The 24,177-nt window shown below is 41.0% G+C and overlaps 1 protein-coding gene across 1 annotated transcript in view; it reads left to right on the forward strand.

The window, feature by feature from the left end:
* The window catches only part of LAMA3 (laminin subunit alpha 3), a 238,643-nt gene that overhangs the window by 195,418 nt on the left and 19,048 nt on the right, over positions 1 to 24,177 (forward strand). The window contains 13 exon segments of the mRNA XM_036874222.1: positions 2,042 to 2,158; positions 2,244 to 2,423; positions 2,974 to 3,116; positions 7,703 to 7,873; positions 9,274 to 9,425; positions 9,579 to 9,741; positions 10,168 to 10,301; positions 11,165 to 11,309; positions 13,369 to 13,488; positions 14,028 to 14,161; positions 20,220 to 20,337; positions 20,708 to 20,848; positions 23,077 to 23,216. Of these exon segments, the coding sequence (XP_036730117.1) occupies positions 2,042 to 2,158; positions 2,244 to 2,423; positions 2,974 to 3,116; positions 7,703 to 7,873; positions 9,274 to 9,425; positions 9,579 to 9,741; positions 10,168 to 10,301; positions 11,165 to 11,309; positions 13,369 to 13,488; positions 14,028 to 14,161; positions 20,220 to 20,337; positions 20,708 to 20,848; positions 23,077 to 23,216 (1,858 nt within the window).

The following is a 24,177-nucleotide window of genomic DNA, read 5'->3' on the forward strand; positions in this document are numbered from 1 at the left end:
CCACATAGCATTGAGGTGTGTACAGTGCTGCTTTCTTTCTTTTTTTTTTTTTTTTAAACTTTGGGTTTATTTTATTTTATTTATTTATTTATTTATGGCTCTGTTGGGTCTTCGTTTCTGTGCGAGGGCTTTCTCTAGTTGTGGCAAATGGGGGCCACTCTTCATCGCGGTGCGCGGGCCTCTCACTATCGCGGCCTCTCTTGTTGCGGAGCACAGGCTCCAGAGGCGCAGGCTCAGTAGTTGTGGCTCCCGGGCCCAGTTGCTCCGCGGGCATGTGGGATCTTTCCAGACCAGGGCTCGAACCCGTGTCCCCTGCGTTGGCAGGCAGATTCTCAACCACTGCGCCACCAGGGAAGCCCCAGTGCTGCTTTCTTACTTAAGGCCCAGGTAATTAGTTTCAGGTCATTAGAGCAACTGCTTCAAAATTTCTTAAGCCCTAAAATCTTAGCAACTGAAAGTACCAAAAATCAGTACCACTATGGAGCATGAAGGTTTTTAAAATTTTTGTCTTTGAAAGTTTTCTACTTATTTAATTTGATTTTTTTTTTTTGAATAATTAAACTCTCTTGATCTCACCAAATTCCTGTGTTCAGAAAATGCTGTGTCTTGATTTTCTCTGGTCTCCTGTGGTCATTCATAGCTGAGCAGCCATCCAAGCTCATAGCCCTCATTTACCTTCTTCATCCTTTCAGAGCAGTTAGATGCCTTCTACCAGTAAATAAATACATTTGTTTATTTATCTGTTTTCATTTTTAAAAATGAAAATGAAAAATAAATATGAAAACAGGAAAAAGAAAATACAAAACAATATATAGTCATTTGTCTAGCAAATTTCAAAAATTAAAATTTCCTGGTATGACGTCTGCTCTCTTTATAAAATTTGAGCTAAGAGGTGAAGATATGTGTTTTTAAAAGCATTAGGATACTGGACTTCCCTGGCAGCCCAGTGGTTGAGAATCTACCTGCCGATGCAGGGGACACGGGTTCGAGCCCTGGTCCAAGAAGATCCCACATGCTGCGGAGCAACTAAGCCCATGTGCCACAACTACTGAGCCTGTGCTCTAGAGCCCACGAGCCACAACTACTGAGCCCGCGTGCCACAACTACTGAAGCCCACGTGCCTAGAGCCCGTGCTCCACAACAAGAGAAGCCACTGCAGTGAGAAGACCGCGCACCACAACGAAGAGTAGCCCCCCTCGCTGCAACTAGAGAAAGCCCACGGGCAGCAACGAAGACCCAACGCAGGCAATAAATAAATAAATAAATAAATAAATGAATGCATGCATGCATGCATATGAACTTAAAAAAAAAAGGATTAGGATACTAACTACATTGTCATTTAAACCAGTCCTGGAATCACAGTTTAAGCCATGTATCATCAACTTGATCTTAAAGCATTCACTGGTCATTTTCCATGACCCCAAAGTGGCAATATTATCAGCTAGGAATGTCTATGAACTCTGTTCCTTTCACTGAATGTCCTTAAATTTGTTAGTTTGGAAATGAGCAGAAACAATGCCTACTGTGTGTGTGAGTTCGCTTCAGTGAGGCTCTCTTAACAACACTCCTTTACTGTACTTTTGACTGAAGGGGCATCCCTTATGCATTATTCATTCATTTGTTCATTCATTCATTTGTTCCATAAATACATACTAACATTAAGCCCCAGTGAGTGCCAGACATGGCACTATGTGCTGGGACACAGCAGCGAACAAGACAGACACATCCCTTTTCTTTGCTAAGCAGAGACTTTCGCCCTGAGCAGAGTGGAAGTGAAGCCTCCCTCTGAGTTATTACGCCTCTCCCTTTCCTCATGTGCATTTCCAAGGAGCCTGGTACCACAGGCTCTGTGTGCTCCTGGCCTCTGTAACTGGAGGACCTGTGGGTCTAGGTGCATGCAGTGGGCATCTCGGGGATGACTCCTAAGATGCAGGTCTGCTCAATGCTGTGCTGACCTTGGCTACTTCAGGGGTCACCAATACCAATACGGAGGATCAAGGTCCTTAGGGTAATTGCCTCTTGCTGCTTTATTTTATTTTAGAAATCAATCCGGCTCTCAACAACCTGCAGCAAACTCTGAAAATTATGACCATTCAGAGAGGGCTGGTAGACACCAATCTCACGACCATCCGCGATGATCTTCGTGGGATACAGAGAGGTCAGCATTTCCCTAACCCACTGGACTTGGCTTCTTTTGTCAAACATTTTAGATACTTACCCCTCCCTGTTTGTGTGTGCATTAGATGACATCGATGGTATAATCAGTAGTGCAAAGAGCATGGTCAGAAATGCCAACGACATCACAAATGATGTCCTAGATGGGCTCAACCCCATTCAGACAGACGTGGAAAGAATTAAGGATACCTATGGGAGCACCGGGAGTGAAGACTTCAACAAGGCTCTCACTGATGCAGATAATTCAGGTAGCAGGCATTCTCTGCCCAGGACATATTATCCATTTTCTCCATCAGTATGTGCTTTGGTCAGTTTTAATTTTTCCCTGGTAAAGTCTGATCTTAGAAATTAAAATATTAAAAACAGCTTCACATAATCTATTCAAAGAGTATGGCTATTCTGTTAGTTAAAAGGACCAAGTAGGATTTTTGAAAAAAATCCATGAACATTGCTATTGATTTTCCCTTTTATAGAGTGGAGATATAGGTCCCTGGATCATGAGGAATTGAATTATGATTAATATTAAAGATCAAAAAGCAAAGATTTATTTTTTTATAGTGGTCAAGAAAGATGATTTGCTATCTAGATTGCAGAATAAGATCCATGATGTATTTATATAGAAATATGTATAATATATATTTCTATAATGTAGAAAATGTATTACCTGATTCTCAGTCATCCTGTCCAACGTTTGGGACCCAGACATACCACTTGACACGTACTATCAATGAGAACATATGTATTTAACCTTTTCTCAGCTCACAATGATAAATTTCTGTTTTGTAATCTCACCAACAGTAAAGAAATTAACCAACAAACTGCCTGATCTTTTGAGCAAGATTGAAAGTATCAACCAACAGCTGTTGCCACTGGGCAACATCTCTGACAACATGGACCGCATACGGGAGCTAATTCAGCAGGCCAGAGATGCTGCGAATAAGGTGGGTGTGTCCCCACATTGCCAGGCGCCAAGGCTCATTCTTTGATAAGTTACTCCATTCATTAAGAAAGGAAAGGTATCTATGTACTCAAGAACTGGTTGTCTTTCTTTTTTTTTTTTTTTAATTTATTTTTTGGCTGCGTTGCGTCTTTGTTGCTGTGTGCAAGCTTTCTCTAGTTGAGGCGAGCGGGGGCCACTTTTTGTTGCGGTGTGTGAGCTTCTCATTGTGGTGGCTTCTCTTGTTGTGGAGCATGGGCTCTAGGTGCATGGGCTTCAGTAGTGGTGGCATACGGGCTCAGTAGTTGGGGTGCGTGGGCTTAGCTGCTCTGTGGCATGTGGGATCTTCCCGAACCAGGGCTCGAACCTGTCTTTTGTTGAAGATATTTGCATCTATATTCATCAGTGATATTGGTCTGTAATTTTCTTTTTTTGTAGCATCTTTGGTTTCGGTATCAGGGTGATGGTGGCCTCGTAGAATGAGTTTGGGAATGTTCCTTCCTCTGCAATTTTTTGGAAGAGTTTAAGAAGGATGGGTGTTAGCTCTTCTCTAAATGTTTTATAGAATTCACCAGTGAAGCCATCTAGTCCTGGGCTTTGGTTTGTTGGAAGATTTTAAATCGCAGTTTCAATTTCAGTGCTTGTGATTGGTCTGTTTATATTTTCTGTTTCTTCCTGGTTCAGTCTCGGAAGGTTGTGCTTTTCTAAAAATTTGTCCATTTCTTCCAGGTTGTCCATTTTACTGGCATAGAGTTGCTTGTAGTAGTCTCTTAGGATGCTTTGTATTTCTGCGGTGTCTGTTGTAACTTCTCCTTTTGCATTTCTAATTTTATTGATTTGAGTCCTCCCCCTTTTTCTTGATGAGTCTGGCTAATCTGGTTTGTCAATTTTGTTTATCTTCTCAAAGAATCAGCTTTTAGTTGTATTGATCTTTGCTTTTGTTTTCTTTGTTTCTATTTCATTTATTTCTGCTCTGATCTTTATGATTTCTTTCCTTCTGCTAACTTTGGGTTTTGTTTGTTCTTCTTTCTCTAGTTCCTTTAGGTGTAAGGTTAGATTGTTTATTTGAGATTTTTCTTGTTTCTTGAGGTAGGCTTGTATTACTATAAACTTCCCTCTTAGAACTGCTTTTGCTGCATCCCATAGGCTTTGGATCATTGTGTTTTCGTTGTAATTTGTCTCTAGGTAATTTTTGATTCCCTCTTTGATTTCCTCAGTGATCTCTTGGTTATTTAGTAACATATTGTTTAGCCTCCATGTGTTTGTCTTTTTTACGTTTTTTTCCCTGTAATTGATTTCTAATCTCATAGCGTTGTGGTCAGAAAAGATGCTTGATATGATTTCAATGTTCTTAAATTTACTGAGGCTTGATTTGTGACCCAAGATGTGATCTATCCTGGAGAATGTTCCATGCGCACTTGAGAAGAAAGTGTAATCTGCTGTTTTTGGATGGAATGTCCTATAAATATCAATTAAATCTATCTGGTCTGTTGTGTCATTTAAAGCTTGTGTTTCCTTATTAATTTTCTGTTTGGATGATCTTGTCCATTGGTGTAAGTGAGGTGTTAAAGTCCCCCACTATTATTGTGTTGCTGTCAATTTCCTCTTTTATAGCTGTTAGCAGTTGCCTTATGTATTGAGGTGCTCCTCTGTTGGGTGCATATATATTCATAATTGTTATATCTTCTTCTTGGATTGATCCCTTGATCATTATGTAGTGTCCTTCCTTGTCTCTTATAACATTCTTTATTTTAAAGTCTATTTTATCTGATATGAGTATTGTTACTCCAGCTTTCTTTTGATTCCCATTTGCATGGAATATCTTTTTCCATCCCCTCACTTTCAGTCTGTATGTGTCCCTAGGTCTGAAGTGGGTCTCTTGTAGACAGCATATATATGGGTCTTGTCTTTGTATCCATTCAGCGAGCCTGTGTCTTTTAGTTGGAGCATTTAATCCATTCACGTTTAAGGTAATTATTGATATGTATGTTCCTATGACCATTTTCTTAATTGTTATGGGTCTGTTTTTGTAGGTCCTTTTCTTCTTTTGTGTTTCCCACTTAGAGAAGTTCCTTTAGCATTTGTTGTAAAGCTGGTTTGGTGGTGCTGAATTCTCTTAGCTTTTATTTTCTGTAAAGCTTTTGATTTCTCTGTCGAATCTGAATGAGATCCTTGCCGGGTAGAGTAATCTTGGTTGTAGGTTCTTCCCTTTCATCACTTTAAATATATTATGCCTCTCCCTTCTGGCTTGTGGAGTTTCTGCTGAGAAATCAGCCGTTAACCTTATGGGAATTCCCTTTTATGTTATTTGTCATTTTTCCCTTGTTGCTTTCAATAATGTTTCTTTGTCTTTAATTTTTGTCAATTTGATTACTATGTGTCTCGGCGTGTTTCTCCTTGGGTTTATCCTGCCTGGGACTCTCTCTGCTTCCTGGACTTGGGTGGCTATTTCCTTTCCCATGTTAGGGAAGTTTTCCACTATAATCTCTTCAAATATTTTCTCGGGTCCTTTCTCTCTCTCTTCTCCTTCTGGGACCCCTATAATGCAAATGTTGTTGCATTTAATGTTGTCCCAGAAGTCTCTTAGGCTGTCTTCATTTCTTTTCATTCTTTTTTCTTTCTTCTGTTCCGCTGCAGTGAATTTCACCATTCTGTCTTCCAGGTCACTTATCCGTTCTTCTGCCTCAGTTATTCTGCTATTGATTCCTTCTAGTGTACTTTTCATTTCAGTGATTGTATTGTTCAATTCTGTTTGTTTGTTCTTTAATTCTTCTCGGTATTTGTTCTTTAATTCTTCCAGGTCTTTGTTAAACATTTCTTGCATCTTCTAGATCTTTGCCTCCATTCTTTTTGTGACATCCTGATCATCTTCACTATCATAATTCTGAATTCTTTTTCTGGAAGGTTGCCTATCTCCACTTCATTTAGTTGTTTTTCTGGGGTTTTATCCTGTTCCTTCATCTGGTACATAGCCCTCTGCCTTTTCATCTTGTCTATCTTTCTGTGAATGTGGTTTTTGCTCCACAGGCTGCAGGATTGTAGTTCTTCTTGCTTCTGCTATCTGCCCTCTGGTGGATGAGGCTATCTAAGAGGCTTGTCCATGAAATGTTTTCTTAATTAAAAAAATTTTTTAATGAGTAGGAGTTTTCCAGGTGACAAAAAGCAGAAGGGCATGGCATAGACTCAGGATGTGTGGGGTAGATGGAGGGTAGAGGGCTAGTAGAAGAGAAGGGCATAAAATGAGCCTGTGAGTGTAGGGGAGGGGAGCTCCATCAGTCATGGGCACCTTGGAGAGACTACAGCGCATGCATCACTAAGCACCCCCTGCCTGATGCCTCGCATATACAAGGTCCTCCATAAATACTTAAATGCTTGGGAGATAAAATGTAGAGTTGGTGTAAGTATCATTCCTAGAGTTATTCTTTGGATTGTTAGAGAATATTTATTTTCTGTGTTTTAATGCAGAGCTACCCAAGGGGGTCCAAAGACCAGAGCTAGTCAGAGAACTTTTATTACTGCTCCGTTATATATAAGTACAAAATTGAGAGTAAATGTTTAGAAACTTTCAATAATTTGAATTGCTTCAGCATCCAAGCATGGGATCAGTGGATGTGTATTTTGCATACCTCCTTTATTTCATTTTTCTAGTAATTTAATTTCTCATATATTTTATAAAAGTATTGATCCAGGGCAGAGTAGAGGGAAAAAAATAGTCCTTCACCCTGAGTTTAAGAAACGTATTCTAGAGAACCCTGATGCACATATTTTCAAGGACTGAATGCCTGTAATAAATGCAGACATAACATGTAATATGTTAATGGCAAATGGTTCCTTAAAGAGTTCTTTTTTTTAAAAAATATTTTTGATGTATTGTACATCTATTCTATGCCAGGCATCATGCTAAGTGCTTCCATATATGTTAGCTCATTTGCACAAAAACCTTCTAGGCTTGGAATAATAATAATTATTATTATATTTATATAATATTAATCTTATATATTAATAGGGATATAATACATATTAGTAAGGCTAATATAATATTAATATCATAACCCTATTATTAATAATACTTTGCATATAATATAGTTTTATATTATACCATAATATATAATCATATATTAATAATAGGATTATAATATTAATATTATATTAACCCTATTAATATGTATTATAACCCTATAAATATAATACCCTATATTATAATAATATATTATCTAAAGCCCATATTATTCTCTGTATTAATATATTATATTATTATTATGATAGAAATATTATAACAATAGGGTTAATACAATATTAATATTATAACCATCATAGTGATAATAATAGTAATAATTTATTATGATGATTATTGTTGCTGGCACAGAGGACTAAACGCGCTTCCCAAAGCCCCTCGGCTGAGGCAGGAAGAGCACAAATGCTTTATTCCGTGTGCAGCTGAGTGTGGACTCCAGGCCTAGGAGGCATCCACACTCCTTTGCTCCCTATCATAGCAACTTGGGAGCGGCTACACAGTCACAAGCCACCACCTTGAGCACCCTCACCTTCCTCATCTGGAACAGCTAACACCCTGGATCTTGTCCCTCGCAGGTCGCCATCCCCATGAGGTTCAACGGTAAATCTGGAGTGGAAGTCCGGCTGCCAAATGACCTGGAGGATTTGAAAGGATACACATCTCTTTCTTTGTTTCTCCAAAGACCTGAATCAACAGAAAGTGGGGGGACCAAGAATATGTTTGTGATGTACCTCGGAAATAAAGATGTAAGTATTGCTTTGACGTTCCTCTTGTTTTTAAAACAGAATACGGTTTTTGAGATGCATGACACGACTGTGTCACTGCCATTGGCACAGCAGGAGGAAATCCCGCCACCTCTGATGGCTCCACGGGGGAATCTCCCATCAATTACCGATTATCCTTGGCTGGGGGATCTAGAGGCCTGGCCCAATGGGCCCAGCATGTGGGCACACGTGTGTACACGTGAGCACATCCACACCTGGGGTTGAAGATCAGCACCCCTCCCCTCACAACCAGGGCAGCAGTACCAAGGCTTCATGGAGATCAGAGTAGTTCTTCCTCATAGCACTGGACTCTGTCCAAGTGTCTGGGGTGGGGACCATCTGTGAATGAGGCCTGGAGTGAAATGCAGCCTCTCCTGCCTCATTAGTAAGAAATACAGTTGCCCCATCTCTATAATTCTAAATTCTCTAAACCACCACTGTTACAGGCATTTCAAATAGTTTATTTTAGCTTTTAATTCCTCCTCTTAAAATACATCTATTCCACCTAAGTGTCAGAGGAAAAGGTAATCACTGACTAGATTATTATACATGATTGGAAAAGAAATTCCTGAAACATGGTTCTCAAAAATTCTGGGCAATTAGGAAATGGTTGGCTGTCACTGTGGACTTCGTATTTAAGGATTCCTAAAATCAGCACTATTACTGGTCACCCGTTCATGCTTCAAGGTATTGGGACTTTATTTGTAACTTTCTTATGACATGACTTTTTGCTTTGTATTATGGCAAAATGCACATGACTCTGTTCCTTCAACAAATTTATACCATATACCTACTAGGTACCGTACCCTGTATTTATGATAAACAAAAATTCGTTTCCTGAATGTACTTAATGTACGCTTAAAACAGGTTAAAATGGTAAATTTCATGTTATATATTTTACCACAGTTTTCAAAAATTTGTTTTTACCTTAAGGTGCTCACATTCTAACAGGGAAGTAAGGTACATACGTAGCTGACCGTGATAACATAGGGTGAACAGGCGTGCCAGAGTGTTGAGGGGACTTTGTATGGGGCAGGAATAACATAAATGGCTTACCTTCCTTACCAGAACAAAAGGGAATGGAGTCCTGAACCCGCATATGGTTCATCTTTATGTCAGGTGCCTGGCAAATATTTGCATATTGAGAGAATGGAGGAGTGGATAAATGAGTGCCCTCATGATAACGTGAGCAACAACAGCCCAGACATTGTTAATTAACTGTGCTGTCTGTATTATCTTATACCAGGATGTGCCTCATTCATTCTGTCTGCCCAGGGTGAACTGAATGAAAGCTGTTAGTTATTAGAAATGCGCTCTCTTGGGATGGGAAGTTGAGAGAATTCAGTATGTGAAGTGCTCTGAGGTGGCCTTTTTGTCTCCAGGCCTCCAGGGACTACATAGGCATGGCAGTCATAGATGGCCAGCTCACGAGCGTCTACAACCTGGGAGAACGCGAGGCTGAACTCCAAGTGGACCAGACCTTGACCAAGAGCGAAACTCAGGAGGCAGTTATGGACCGGGTGAAATTCCAGAGGTGCGAGTCTGATTGATTACTGCTCTTTGTTTATCTGACCTACACTCACCAAACTTTCATTATATGCATCGCTGAACCCCATTTTTAGTATTTTGGCTTTGATTTCTTTCATCTTCTCATACATTTTTTATATACTTTTTTATCTTTAAACAGAATTTATCAGTTTGCAAGGCTTAATTACACCCGAAAAGCCACATCCAGTAAGCCGGAAACACCTCAGTTCCTTGACATGGATAGTGGGGATAGCAACACGCTCCTCGATTTGGATCCTGAAAATGTTGTATTTTATGTTGGAGGTTACCCATCTGATTTTAGAGTAAGTGTGAATGTTTTTTCACGGAATGAAAATATTTAAAATTTAATTTGGCGTAATGATGTTTTAATCAATTATATACAAAATGGATTTAACTATGTATTCTTACAGGATATCCAGTGACAATGGCTAACACTTAATGAGTTCTTTTATGTACAGTGATCTAGGCTTAAGTATATTAACTTAAACAAGCATCCCTATCATTCCTATTTCACAGATGAGGAAACTGAAACAGAGAGGTTGAATAACTTGCCCAAGATCAGGCAGCTAGAAAATAGCAAAGCCAGAGTATCTGGCTCTAGGGTCCACATGCTTATCCCCTATGCTATGTTGGTGGTTAAAAGTGATGGGGTTATACTGTTTCCTGGTCAACCTGTTCATTGTCCTTTGTTCAATTAGTGGAAGATCTTTTGGTTTTGTTTTTTTTAGCTTCCTAGTAGACTGAGATTCCCTCCATACAAAGGTTGTATTGAATTAGATGACCTCAATGAAAATGTTCTGAGCTTGTACAACTTCAAAAAGACTTTCAATCTCAACACAACAAAAGTGGAGCCTTGTAGAAGGTAAATAAAACCTATAAGCTGGTGTCTCTTTGTGATTTCGGTAGCTTGCAGTTATAGTACATAAAATATGTGTAATTGATATTTAAGGAATATAAATTAAATAAGAAAAAGTCTTTTCCTTATTTGTATAAAATATTAGATTATAGAATTTTCTCGATTTTGAAAAAATAAATCTTGCTTCAATTTTTGGTGCCTCCTACCACGAAATATGCAGCATTAGTTGGTACCTGATTTAGGCACAGACTATTTATTTACTGTAAATTTCAAAAAACAAAAAAAAAATCGTGGTCCATAAAGTACACCATGACTTTGGCATATGAACCTATTTGAAAGTTGCTGCCTTGAGCTCCTGACCTACCCTATAGTTTAAAAGATTTGGAAGATTCTAATACGAGACAGACTGAGTATTTACTACTCAGAATAAAATTATATTTCAAGTTAATAATTTCTTATAGTGCAAGATCTTCAGCTGCTGGGCCACATCTTCCTAAGTAGACATTTTCAAAAGGGACTCCTGAATAGTATCTCTGTTGAGCTAGGGTTTGATCATCATAGAGTGTAAGAGCACATCCAGGAGAAATAGTGGGCTGTGGTGACCTAAATGGGAAGGAAATCCAAAAAAGAGGGAATATATGTATATGTATAGCTGATTCACTTTGCTGTACAGTAGAAACTAACACAACATTGTAAAGCAACTATACTCCAACAAAAATTTTTAAAAAAAGATATTTCCTCTTCTTTAACAAAATCATGACAACTCGATTGCATGGGCTTTGCTCCCCTTTTCCTCTCGTATTAATAAGAACACTTTCCTGGCAGTCCTTTGCTGCTGTGTTCTAACTTACGATGATTGGTGTTGACAGGAGAAAGGAAGAATCAGACAAAAATTATTTTGAAGGTACAGGCTATGCTCGAGTTCCAACTCAACCAAATGCTCCCTTCCCAACCTTTGGACAGACAATCCAGACCACCGTGGATAGAGGTTTGCTGTTCTTTGCGGAAAACCAGGTAATCTATAACAAGCATCCAAATACTACCAAATATGTCCATTCATTTGAGCAATTTGGGGGTAACTGGGTTATTACAAACAACCAATGGATCTGAAAAACAATGTGCAAATGTTAGCTGCATTCTTTCCCTTGGCCCAATTCTACTTTCTTTGCCTGTGCGAGTGTGTGTTTTAGTAAGGCAAGTAATCCGGAATTTGAGAAGATGCCACCAAAATGTGGGAGAAATTGCCCCTTTCCCATTCTTTTGTGTTGTCAGTTTTATTCTTTGGAAACTACTATTTGCCTAGTAATCTACTTATTTTCTGCCTAAAAAACGTTAAGACCTCCTGGGGTCTCTGAAAGCTAGACTGTTTGACCTCCTGCTGTTTGATTCTTGGGCGGACTGTTTCCAGGCTGTATGGGGTTTTGTCTCTGTCTGACCCTTGACTTGCCAGGTCTAGGAAGCTTCTCTGTTTTCAAGCAGCTGAGGTTCCTAGAGACCATTCTTAAGTCTCCTAGTTTAGATAAGGCCAAAAGTGACACTCTATGAGTGATCGTCAGCGCCATCTGCTGGTAGATGGTGCTGGACTTAACCTCTCCTGAGAGTAGAGTGCTTCTGTAGCTGCTGCGTAGGTAGTATTTGTGGAGAAATGTGGATCAGCCCGTGGGATCTCCAGTCTGAGAATGTAGGATTGATATGGAGCTTGGGATTTTACCAGACCCTTCTGTCTGCAGGGCAGGGACACAGACCTGGTCCAACTCTCCTCTCTGGGGTTGGTCTGGACCCCTCAGGAGATTCCAAGGCTGAACCAGTTCTGATGGTTTGGGGAGGTCCTGACCTGCCTGAAGAATGCAGAGAGCTGAGCAGTCACACAGCATCTTCAGAGCAAGGCAGTTGTTTTCCAGAACAAGGTCTTCTTTGTATTACATTTTGAAGTTCTGGGAGACTAAGAACCAGAAATACTACTTATAGTAGAAGAAAACTTATGAAATGCCATTAATAACCAGATAAGAGAAAATTGTCTCCAGTGCTGCTGTTAAGTAGGATGAGTTGATGCTATTCTATTATCTATGAGTGTGATGAACCCTCACTGGCTTCTAAGAGCAAGGTTTAGGATCCAGATAAGGACTGATTTTCCTTTTAGGTAAGGACTCTGGCAGTAGACTTCAAAGAGAGTCTCATTAGGAAACTGTATAAGAGCCAACTTTCAAGTCCTATACCAGACATTCCTCAGCTTACCCTTCCGCTAAGGAAATGGTTGGCTCAAGTATGTGCCTTACACCATGATGGGGATGCAATTATGACCCCTAGTAGGCTTGTGGCTGTCTCAGCAAGGTGATCAGTGATGAGAGAGAGAGAGAAAGAAGAAGAGAACAGGGTGAAGGGCAGAGAGACAGGCTTGGGAGTCATGTAGATCATAAGTTCTGTTAGAGATATTCCGAATTTTAGACATCTGTGAGGCATGCAAGCAATAGCAGTTAGGCAATCAGATGTACAGACCTGGCCCTGAAAAGACAGGTCTAGGCTGGAGAAAAATATTTGGGCTCATGGGCACACCTGAATTGGAACCACAGAAGTGACTGTGATTGTCAAGGCAAAGAGAGTAGTGGGAGGAAAGAGGCGCTATTTGGGGTCCCCAAGCAACACTTAAGTGAAAGCTAGAGGAGACATAGGAATATGTCAGAAAACACATGGTGGAAAATGTTTGGGGTTTGAGGAAGACCCTACCTCTCTCCAACAGGTAGCAGTCATATTTTCAGATGATATTAATGATCTGTAGCTTTTCAGTTTCCATTTTTGCATGCTGGTTATAGATTGTTATAAAACAAAATCATGACAGTAGCTAGCATTTATTGTTTCCTTCCTGTGTGCCAACCACTGTATATGATGTTTAACATGATTTGCAAGATTTAACCGTCATACCCGTCCTCGGAGTTGGATATTACAGCACTATTGTTCCTTCGGACTAAGGAGGCAGCTGAAGCTGAGAGCAATCTGGAATTTGAGAGCATCCCTGGTTCCAGCGTTCTAGCTCTTCCCGAGTCTTGTGGTAATCTACATTGTTTCCATGCTCTAGGATCACTTCATATCTCTAAATATAGAAGATGGCAGTCTCGTGGTGCGATACAAACTGAATTCAGAGCAACCAAAAGAAAAAGGAATTAGAGGCATCATAAACGACGGGAGAGATCATTTGGTATATCCTTCGAGTCTGTTTATTTGAATTGTTAAATGTTCTTAGTCCTTTAAGTCAGTGCTCAGAACCCTTTTCTATTACCAGATGAACTTATAGTTATTAACTGAGAGACACATCCTTTTAAAATCTGAACATTTTGGGCATGAAATATGTAACATCTGTGTGGCACAGATAAAACATGATTAATTTCAAATGCAAACATTTTGGGAATTCCCTGGTGGTCCAATGGTTAGGACTCTGCGCTTTCACTGCCGAGGGCACAGTTTTGATCCCTGGTCGAAGAACTAAGATCCCGCAAGCCGCACGGCACAGCCAAAAATAACAAAATAACAAAATTTAAAAAAAAAAAAGCACACATTTCTATTTAAGTGTTTTAATAGTATAATTTTATGCAAATGAGCTACTGCTCAGAGCCCATGTATATGTACCATGTATATAAATGAACCTGAAGGAAGGCAAACACATAATAGCTCTGAACCACTGTGAATAGGATTCTTTTATCTCTCATTGCTTGCTGATTCATCTCTCCTTTATTTCAGATTCTGATCAAAATTGGAAAAACCCAGAAACTTATGCGGATAAACGTGGATTCTCAAAGCATTAAAATTGAAGGTGATATATTTGATTTCAGCACATATTATCTGGGAGGAATTCCAATTTCAATCAGGGAAAGGTAAGATGATTTTTTTTTCTTTTAAAGAAGCAGATCACCTCTCTTAAGAGTTATGACTGCTACTGATTAGTCTTTCTTTTTCTTAACATAGATTTTATTTATTTATTTTTGGCTGCGTTGGGTCTTCGTTGCTGCGTGTGGGCTTTCTCTAGTTGCGGCGAGCGGGGGCTACTCTTTCTTGCAGTGCGCAGGCTTCTCATTGCGGTGGCTTCTCTTGCTGCGGAGCATGGGCTCTAGGTGCGCGGGCTTCAGTAGCTGCAGTGCGTGGGCTCAGTAGTTGTGGCTCGCGGGCTCAGTAGTTGTGGCGCATGGGCTTAGTTACGCTGTGGCATGCGGGATCTTCCCTGGCTTGAACCCAAGTCCCCTGCACTGGCAGGTGGATTCTTAACCACAGCGCCACCAGGGAAGTGGTGGGGTCTACCTTTTTTTAATTCTAGCAAAAAACAAACACAAAGAATTAACTTTTCAGTATTAACAGTGTTAGCCAACAGAGTAAAACAGGCTGTGAATACTGGATAGCGGGACTGGCCATTTGAAAGAGGCGGTGGGGGGGCAGGGGGGGAATTGTGTGCCACCCCCCCCCCATTGTCATTCCTGGGAGGAGAGAATCCACAAGGAGTAGGCTTGGTGTTGACAACACTGCCAGTAAGAACAGGGACTGTGGCCTGGGGCCCTTGAAGACACAGAGGAGAGCGCAGGTAGCCCCCTGGCCTGACAGGTGGCCCTGGACACTGAAAGCTGGGGCCACTCCTTCAGGAAGTACCTCCTAGGATGGAAGGCACATCTGTATTACCCACCCCCTTACGTTTATTGAGCATGGACTAGGGGCCTAACTGTTTCTCGGATGAATGAATACATGAATGAATTAAATTACTTTGAATGGAAGTAAAGCTTAATCTGAATGAGAAAAACGAACACCACTTTGAGGATACATTTAAAAATAACTTTTACATTTTATTAATCTGTTCGCATCCTATAAAAAAGGCTTTTAGATAGCTGACAATGATGTGTGTGGTACAGCCTCATGACTAAGCTAAGAGCACTCCCAAACATTTGGTGATGATTACTTTCATATGAGATCTGAGGTGAGTTAACTCTTGCTGTTATTAGTCAGTTGGAAGGAGCACTAGGTGTGATGTATGAGATCTTGTGCAAAGGCGCTCTTTCTTCTCAATTCCTAATATGTTTGAGCAGCTGTCCAGCCTCAGGACGGAGGCGCTAATCTTTGTGTTACAGTCATTAGGGGTTGCCCCCCAAGACAGAAATGCGTGTGAGAGAGTTCAGCACTTCGATAGAGTTTGGGAGTGAATATCTTTACTCCCTAGATTCCTTGAAGTGGAAGGGACTGTGCAGATCATGGTATGTAACCTCTGAACTTTAATGAAGAAATTGAGAGCCAAAGAGGTGATATTAATATTTAATATCATCGGTATTAAATAGCAATTCAACCATGAATAGCTAGTTATGAATGGCCAATAATCTTGGTTTTATTCAATTAAGTGTAATAAATAGAGTAACCTCAGGTAGCACCATGGCACACATCTGAGGCTATCATTTATTTGTTCATTACACAAGCACTCACTGGGTGCCTAGTGACATCAGGCAGTGTGGTCGGTGTTGGGATGACAACGACGAACAGGGCAGAGCCTCAAGTATAGTGGAAGGGAGACAGTAGAATGAGGCCAGTGCCATCAGAGGGGAAGCTCAGGGTGATAGAAGGCCCGGGGAGGGAACCCACCCAGTTGGGGTATCAGGAAAGTGGTCTCTGGCTAGACCTGAAAGACACTGACATATGAAAGTCAACGTATGTGAGGAGATAAGAACCGGAGAAAGTGTGAACTCTCAAGAGAACACCATGAAGCAGGCCAGGGATGCCACACATGGCTGGTGTGGGAAGCAGGGGCCAGGCCGCAGAGGATCTTGAAAGTCACAGTAAGAAACCACTGGGGACTTCAGCAGAGAAAGGACATGATCAGATTTGGGTTTTCAGTAGCTTGTTCTGGTGCAGGGAAGGAGATTGGATTAAGAGGAAAAAGGCAGAGGCAGGTAGAAAGGTTGGAAGATGAGTGTAACAGAGGTGAGAGAGGCGGGTGGCCCGACCACAGAAATGACAGCGCAGATGGGGAAAAGGAAGTGGATTCCCAATATACTTAGGGCAGTGGATGGGCAGTGCTAAATGGTTGCTTGGGTTCGGGGAGCACTCAAGAGGGATACCTGGGCTTTGATCTAGCGCTTGGACAGATGGCCAGAACCAGCAGAGAAACAGGGCAGTGAGTTCAGTCTCAGACAGGCTGAGTCCCAGGAGCCCAGGAGACAGCAGGTGGAGATGCCCAGAAGGGGTTGGACAGAAGGCCTGGACCTTTGCAGAGAAGACCAGGCTGGAGAAAGGATGAACGAAGCTTGGGAACAGGTGGCCATTGAGGTTAGGCGGGCAGGTGGGCTCCCAGAGCCGTGAGGGATTCTCAGTGGCGATACGAGAGCCACTGGTTGGTGGTTTGCCTCTGTGTGGTGTCAGCAGAAGGTCCACAGACAGCAATGTGGGTGACAACTAAGCAAGGTTTACTAGAGGAAAGTAGTGGGTGAGGATCCAAAGAAATGGTTCTAGTTTCGGCTCAGCCACCAAATAGCGGGGTGACCTTGGGTTAAGTCAACACTCAACCTTTCTTTGACTTTTTATCTCTGTCCATTAAAGAAATACACATGGATATCGTTATACGTATATGTACAGATAGACATGTAGAATTTTCCTAGTCATTTGTTTTAAGGTCTTCCAAACAGGGACTGTTTCCTTTTTCTGGCCAAGTTTATACTTCGATTTTTGATTCAAACCACGATGACATGGAACGTACAGGAGATAGAGGCCAATTGAAAGATTTCACTGAGCTTTTACTCTCTCATAAGTAACGTGCTAAACAACATTCAGCTGTTTCTGGCCCTGCTTCATACCTCTGGTGCCGTCCTTGATGGTTCAGAGTCCTGAGAACCCCCTCTGACGTGGGTCACAGAGGATTTCTCCTGAGAACCCAGCAATTCTTTCAAAGGAAGGAGATGCCCCAGCCACTGGCATTAGTGGAAGACAGTCAGTGCTTGAACCTAATGTGGAGAGAAGCAAGCCTCGTGTAATCTCTAAATACAGTAGCTTTGACAAGAGAGCTTGTGGGTGTGGTGTTTTCTCCTCTCTCCCTGTAGTGTACCTTCTGGGAATGGGGACCCAGATCTTGGAATGCCTTGTTTAGGATTACAGTCAGAAGTCACAATCTGTTAATCCCATCTGCTTCCCATGAGAAGAGCAAATCCTCCCTAATAATGCCAGAGGGCCTCAGACCAAGAAGAAATACTTCCTGCGGACCTACATCATTGCATCACAGAGTATAATAATATAACATTAACATGAAAATAATTCAAAAAGTAAACATCAGGCAAGGATCTGTTGGGCATTTACTGATACCCAGCATGGAGTTTGGGATTAGATTTTGCTCTTATGCTCTCTGAGATCTGCCCACGGCAGGTTGAACCTGGCTAAGCCTCTGTGAACCGATTCGCCCATGGTGTGTACACATACCCCAGCGTACTAACCCATTCATACCACAGCCTACACTCCTCCGCAGTCATGTTCCTCTAGCAAGTGTGCTCAGACCCAGAATCCTGGAGTAAACGTGGAACTCTAGGCCCTCAGATGAGCCAGAGTAACGAGAACACATCAGAAAATAGTGGAAATAAATCTTTCCTCTTAACACCTCTGCTGTAGATAACTGTTCCTTAAGGAAAGAGTCGGGATCATTCCAGTGCTGTGGGTACGCAACCGTATAAGCGTAAAGAGCAAGGGCTTCAAGTCACACAAGTTTGCGCGACACGCTGTCCACACAGATCCCAGTGCTGCCCCGCTGCCTGCTGTATGACTTCGTGCAAGTCACTTAACCTTCCCAAGCCTCCTTGTACGTCTGTAACGTGGGCATAGTGGTGGTCTAACTCTTAGAGTGGTTGTGAGATTCAGAGTAAAGGAGTTAGCACAGTGCCTGGCACATGATAAGCGCTTAATAATGTCAGGTAAGAAAATATCTCCCTCGAAAGGTTATTGTGAGGATCAGGTAATAGTACCTTGCACAAGACATGCGCTCCATATCTGGCGGTGGCCTTTCTTTCCCCTTTACTCTTCTGCCACCTTATTCTTCCTCCAACCTATGCTTTATGGAAAAAAGGAATCAGGAGATATTGATGAGTCTAAAACATGTTGAAACCCAAGAGAGAATGGATCTAAATATATATATATAAATAGACAAGCTCCAGCAATGGATATCAACTTTCCTCCTTTCCTGAGGCAGGAAGCCAACTTTATAAAATAATCAAGCTCGTGCTGCAATGCCAGTGAGGATTCATTTCTTCCTTTTCCTTTTAATGAAATTTAATTTTATGCATATTACATGTAGCTCAGCTCTTTATAATGAATTGAATAAAAATGAAGGAAAACCCCTTTCCATTTAGAAAAGTGAGCTGCTTTAGGGATTTATAATGAAGTCAGCTTTGTGTTTATCTTAGTACATCATTTGCTTAAGAAACACAAATATTTGCCCGGACTTCAGTCATTTCACGTGTGTGAATGTTTTTATGTGACGTCAGCTCCAGACAGATCCAAAAGTCAAATCAAAGGGGAAATGTCAAAGCAGCCACGTAGGAAGAGCTGCTTTAGAAATTGCTTCGTTATAATGATGCACTGATATGGGGATAGTTACAGACTCTGCCATCTCACACTGAGTCCTTGCTCTGTACCGGCTACCACTTGAGTGTGTTAACGCGTAATATCTCATTTAAACTCAGGACAACCCTGGGAAGCAGATTACCACATTCACATTGTATAAACGAGGAAACAGAAGCACAGAGAAGGCAGCAGGGACAGGACTCAAACCCACGCAGCCTAGCTCCAGAGTCCGTGGCTTCAGAGCAGCACCTCTTAGAAGCACCTCCTGAGTGCATGTTCATGACCACATGCCACGGAGGGTTCCAAGCACTTCCCGGATGTTAACTTGTTTAATCCTCACAATGACCTCTTGCCCAGCTTGCACAGTTAGGAGGTGGAGGATACAGCATACGAGGCCAGACAATGCTTTCCATTGTTCCAGCTTGGCACTGATTAAATACCAAGCTACATTTTTCATAATTGACTAGGACCAAAAAGTAACAGTTTGTTTCTTCTGGGTTTACAGTGGCTGACTTAAACATGGACAGGAAAAAAAGAGCAAAAAGTTTTCTGCAGTGTTTCTGGCTCTTATAAGTTACTTATTAGGTTATTAATATTGAATATATATTTATATAATATTTATAGTATATTAAGTTATTAATATACTTTTTAAAATTTTATTTATTTTATTTATTTTATTTTTGGCTGCATTGGGTTTTTGTTGCTGCGCATTGGCTTTCTCTAGCTGCAGCGAGCGGGGGCCACTCCTCATTGCAGTGCACGGTCCTCTCACTGTGGTGGCCTCTCCTGTTGCGGAGCACGGGCTCTAGGCACGCAGGCTTCAGTAGTTGCAGCACGTGGGCTCAAAAGTTGTGGCTCACGGGCTCTAGAGCGCAGACTCAGTAGTTGTGGCGCACAGGCTTAGTTGCTGCACGGCATGTGGGATCTTCACAGACAAGGGCTCGAACCCATGTCCCTTGCACTGGCAGGCAAATTCTCAACCACTGCGCCACCAGGGAAGCCCCTATTAATATACTTTTAATTCATGATGCATTACCATGACTCCGGGAGGGGATGGAGGAGCAATTCCAGATATTGTACATCTTCTGTGTCTCTATACCTTTTGGGGACACTGGCCATTCTTCTGTCAACATTGTTGTGTTCACTTTTAAAGCTGAGAATGCAAATCACACAGAAAGGAAATAGATTTCCCTAACATCACAAAATAAGTAGCATTCTAGAAATCCCATGAGAAGAGATAACCGTAAAACACGTACTTGTTCGTGGATGAGTAGTAGTAGGGAATGAGCGCCGTGTTTCAGCTCCAGTTCCCCGTCAAGCCTGCTGTGGTCCATCTCTTCCTTTTCTCGAATCCCACATCAGGTTTAACATTTCTACACCTGCTTTCCGAGGCTGCGTGAAAAACCTGAAGAAGACCACTGGTGTCGTTAGACTGAATGATACTGTGGGCGTAACAAAAAAGTGCTCGGAAGACTGGAAGGTAAGTGAAGAGTTCAAAACCGTGCAAAGGAATGCTCCCCAGCTAACCCGTGCTTGGCATTCGTTAACACACCAACTTTTGACGTTTTCTGGTAGCACACAGTGTTACTGTGAACTGGTTCATTTATTACACTCCCCACGTACTTGCAAAACCTCTTTAGGCTTGCATATTAAATTTTTAGGAAAGTAGGAATACCAGCTGTACACACAAAAACGTACAGACGACTGGTAACTTATCATGCAGACAAGCAAACTGTTTCTTCCCATGGATCACATGGATTGGTTCCAGTGAGGTGACATAGGTTAAGATACTGTATTTCAGCCATGACATGACTACAGTACCAGTAATTTATTCCGTGTTTTCGTTTCAGCTCGTGCGATCTGCCTCATTCTCCAGGGGAGGGCAGTTGAGCTTCACCAATTTGGACTTCCCGTTGCCCAGCCACTTCCAGGCCTCCTTTGGGTTTCAGACCTTTCAACCCAGTGGCATCTTATTAAATCATCAGACAAGGGTATGAAATATTGCATGAATACTGAACAAGATTTAAACCTGACTCAAGGTTTGATGTCAAAAATAATAGAGGGATTTTGAAAGTAAATTTGTTAGGCATTTTATCTATCATCACACAGTAAATGCTATTGTGGATTTCAACCATGGAAGCTGTTGCCCGTCCTGGGGTAGGTCCTAAAAGAAATCAGGCTTAGAAAATACATTATAGGTTACGGAATTGAATTTGTGTGTATTCATGAACTCATTTTCATTCTTTTGGGTATATTTTGTGAGTGAAGGTGAATTAGAACTGTTGTAAGTAATAATGTAGCTTTAATTTTTAGATCTAAGAAAAAAATCAGAATGTACCCCCATTATTCCTTTGTTATTCCACAAAAGGTAGCTCTTCAGATTCCTTTTTTAGCAGCAGCAGCTAGTTGGGACAATATTTACATCGCAGAATGGGAGAGAGTAAGGTCCTTTGCTCTTTGTTCCTGTACAACAAGCCACAGAGATTCTATAACTTAAGAGGATTTAGCCGGTGTGGTCATGTAGGCGTAAAAGTCAGCTAATACTCAGAAATCGCCTGGTGGAACGAGTGGGATTTTAAAATAGAAGTAGAAGTAGGACACTGTTCTTCTTGGATTTGTTTCTTCAGGATTGCCAGCACAACGGACAACTAGTATATGTTGAAAGGAAGGACGTAGCTGCCTCTGTGGTTATGTTGTAGTAGAACGCTTCTCCTCTCTTGCTATCTTTGTTCATCAGGAGTTCGAGATCTTTTTTTGAAAACAAAACAAACAAAAATACCCCTGAAAAAGCACATGCCAACATTTAGATTGTGAGAGTGGCTTTTCCATCAGAGCAGGATGTTTTGACCCAGCTCTTTTGACGCACACTCCTTGTTTCCTCTACCAAGAGTGGGGACACTTAGTACCCAATATACAAAATGGTCCAAAACAGGGGGAAGAATGGGCTTAGCAAAAGATGAGATCAAAAAAAAAAAAAAAAAAAGATGAGATCAATCCTGGACAATGCAGGGACCCTTCCAATATCCTAGGAACACTGCCCTCAACTTCTTAATGGATTAGCTAAGGAATACATTTCAATTAGCCTTCTTTTATCCAGTTTATAATGAATATTGCCAATTGAAAAAAAATCAACATAAAGTGTAATTGACAATGGCTACAACCACACACTATAAAAATTGTTTTAGGCTAAAAGCTCACTGACGAATCACATCTGGTTGAAAACTGCAAAAATTGTACCTGGTAGGAAAAAAAATTAACAAAATTAAAATGACAACTGCTAAAACTACACACATTTTTAAAAATTAAGAATTGACAGAAAGAATCAAATCATCTTGCCAAAATTTGGATCTTCAGAGTTTGACATTGGAAAATTGAACCTCCTAGAAATTAGGATCCGAAAGTAAAAAATTCGTGACTGAAGAGAAGCTATTGTTGTAATCATCTATGAAAAAAAAATTGATGAATCAAGTCTTTGTTGTAAAAATGTATTCAGAAGAACATCGATGCTGATGAAAACAACTTCAGCAAAATGAAAGTGAAAATAGGAAAATTTAGAAATATTTTAACTGTTTTGTATAATTGATGGAGAAATTAAGGGACTTCCCTGGTGTCCAGTGGTAAAGAATCTGCCTTCCAATGCAGGGGATGCGGGTTTGATCCCTGGTCAGGGAACTAAGATCCCACATGCCATGGAGCAACTAAGCCCGCCATGCCACAGCTACTGAGCTCACACACCACAACTACAGAGCCCACGTGCCCTGGAGGCTGCGTGTCACAACTAGAGAGAGAAAAACCCGCAAGCCACAACTAGAGAGAAGCCCACGTGCTGCAACGAAGAGCCTGCGTGCCGCAACGAAGACCCAATGCAGCCAGTCAATCAATCAATCAATTAAATAAATAAAATTTAAAAAAAGGAATGCCTGGATCAATTTATTTAAAAAAAAATTGATGGAGAAATTAAGGTGGTTTATGAATGTAGGTCCATAAAATGCTTTTGACAGATTCATCAGTGTTGGAATAATTTGCTTAAGATTTTTATATTCATAAACATGGAGTCCAAATATTCAAAAATAATCTTTAGATCAAAATAGCAAAGTCAAAACATTGGGGTCAAAACATCCTGTGTACCTAGTTTTGATCGTATATTCAGTATTAATACATTCATAATCATTAAATGCAGATGGATTGCACTGATGGGTACATTCTGTGATGATTTCAGGCAAGCAGCCTACAGGTCACCCTGGAAGATGGCCACATTGAACTGAGCCCCAGGGACAGCAGCAGCCCAATTTTCACATCTCCACAGACGTACATGGATGGTTTACTGCATTACGTGTCCATAATAAGCGACAACTCTGGGTGAGTGGAATGGCTCTTCTGCCAGAACGCTAAGAATTTTACCTTATTTCGTTTAATGGAATCTTCTAGTATCTCTTCTGAGAAATATTTGTCCTTAGCATTGACACTATTTTACTAGTAAATCTTGGCCTTCTTCCTGGTTTTGTATCAATTTTCTCATTTAAAAAATCAACAGTTGGATGGATAAGTAAATTGAGGTACATTCAAAATGGGAGAATGAAATGGGAGAATGAGAATGAAAGATCTACAATTGTGCACGACGACATGGATAAACCTTGCACTAAAGGCCGAGCGAAACAGGTCACATGTGAAGGAGTTTGTCTCCCATGCTTTCATTTATACAAAATTCAGAAGCAAGCAAAATCAATCTATTCTATCAGAATTCAGGATAGTGGTTACTCTTGGAGGGGGAGGAAGGCTAGAGATGAAAGGGAGCCCAGGCGGGGTGCCTGGGGTGCTGGCTGGTTCTGCTTCTGGCGATGTTGGTGTTTTCACATTTCAAAGATTCACTGAGCTGTGCACTTAAGACGTGTGCTTTCTGTACATATACAGGCACACCTCGGAGATATCTGCAGGTTCGGTTCCAGAGCACGACAATAAAGCAAATGTCACAATAAAGCAAGCGTCACAATAAAGCAAGCCACACAAAATTTTTGGTTTCCCAGTGCATATGAAAGTTATATTTACACTATACTGTAGTCTGTTAAGTGTGCAATAGCATGATGTCTTTAAAAACACCCAATGTACATACCTTACTTAAAAAATACTTTGTTGCTAAAAAATGCTAACCATCATTTGAGCCTTCAGGGAGTTGTGATCTTTTTGCTGGTGAAGGGTTTGAAATATTGTGAAAATTATCAAAATGTGACACCAAGACACGGAGTGAGCAAATGCTATTGGAAAAATGGTGTCAATAGACTTGCTTGAGGCAGGGTTGCCACAGACGTTCAGTTTGTAAGAA

Source organism: Balaenoptera musculus, chromosome 14 (genome assembly GCF_009873245.2).
Source record: "Balaenoptera musculus isolate JJ_BM4_2016_0621 chromosome 14, mBalMus1.pri.v3, whole genome shotgun sequence".
NCBI lineage: Eukaryota > Metazoa > Chordata > Mammalia > Artiodactyla > Balaenopteridae > Balaenoptera > Balaenoptera musculus.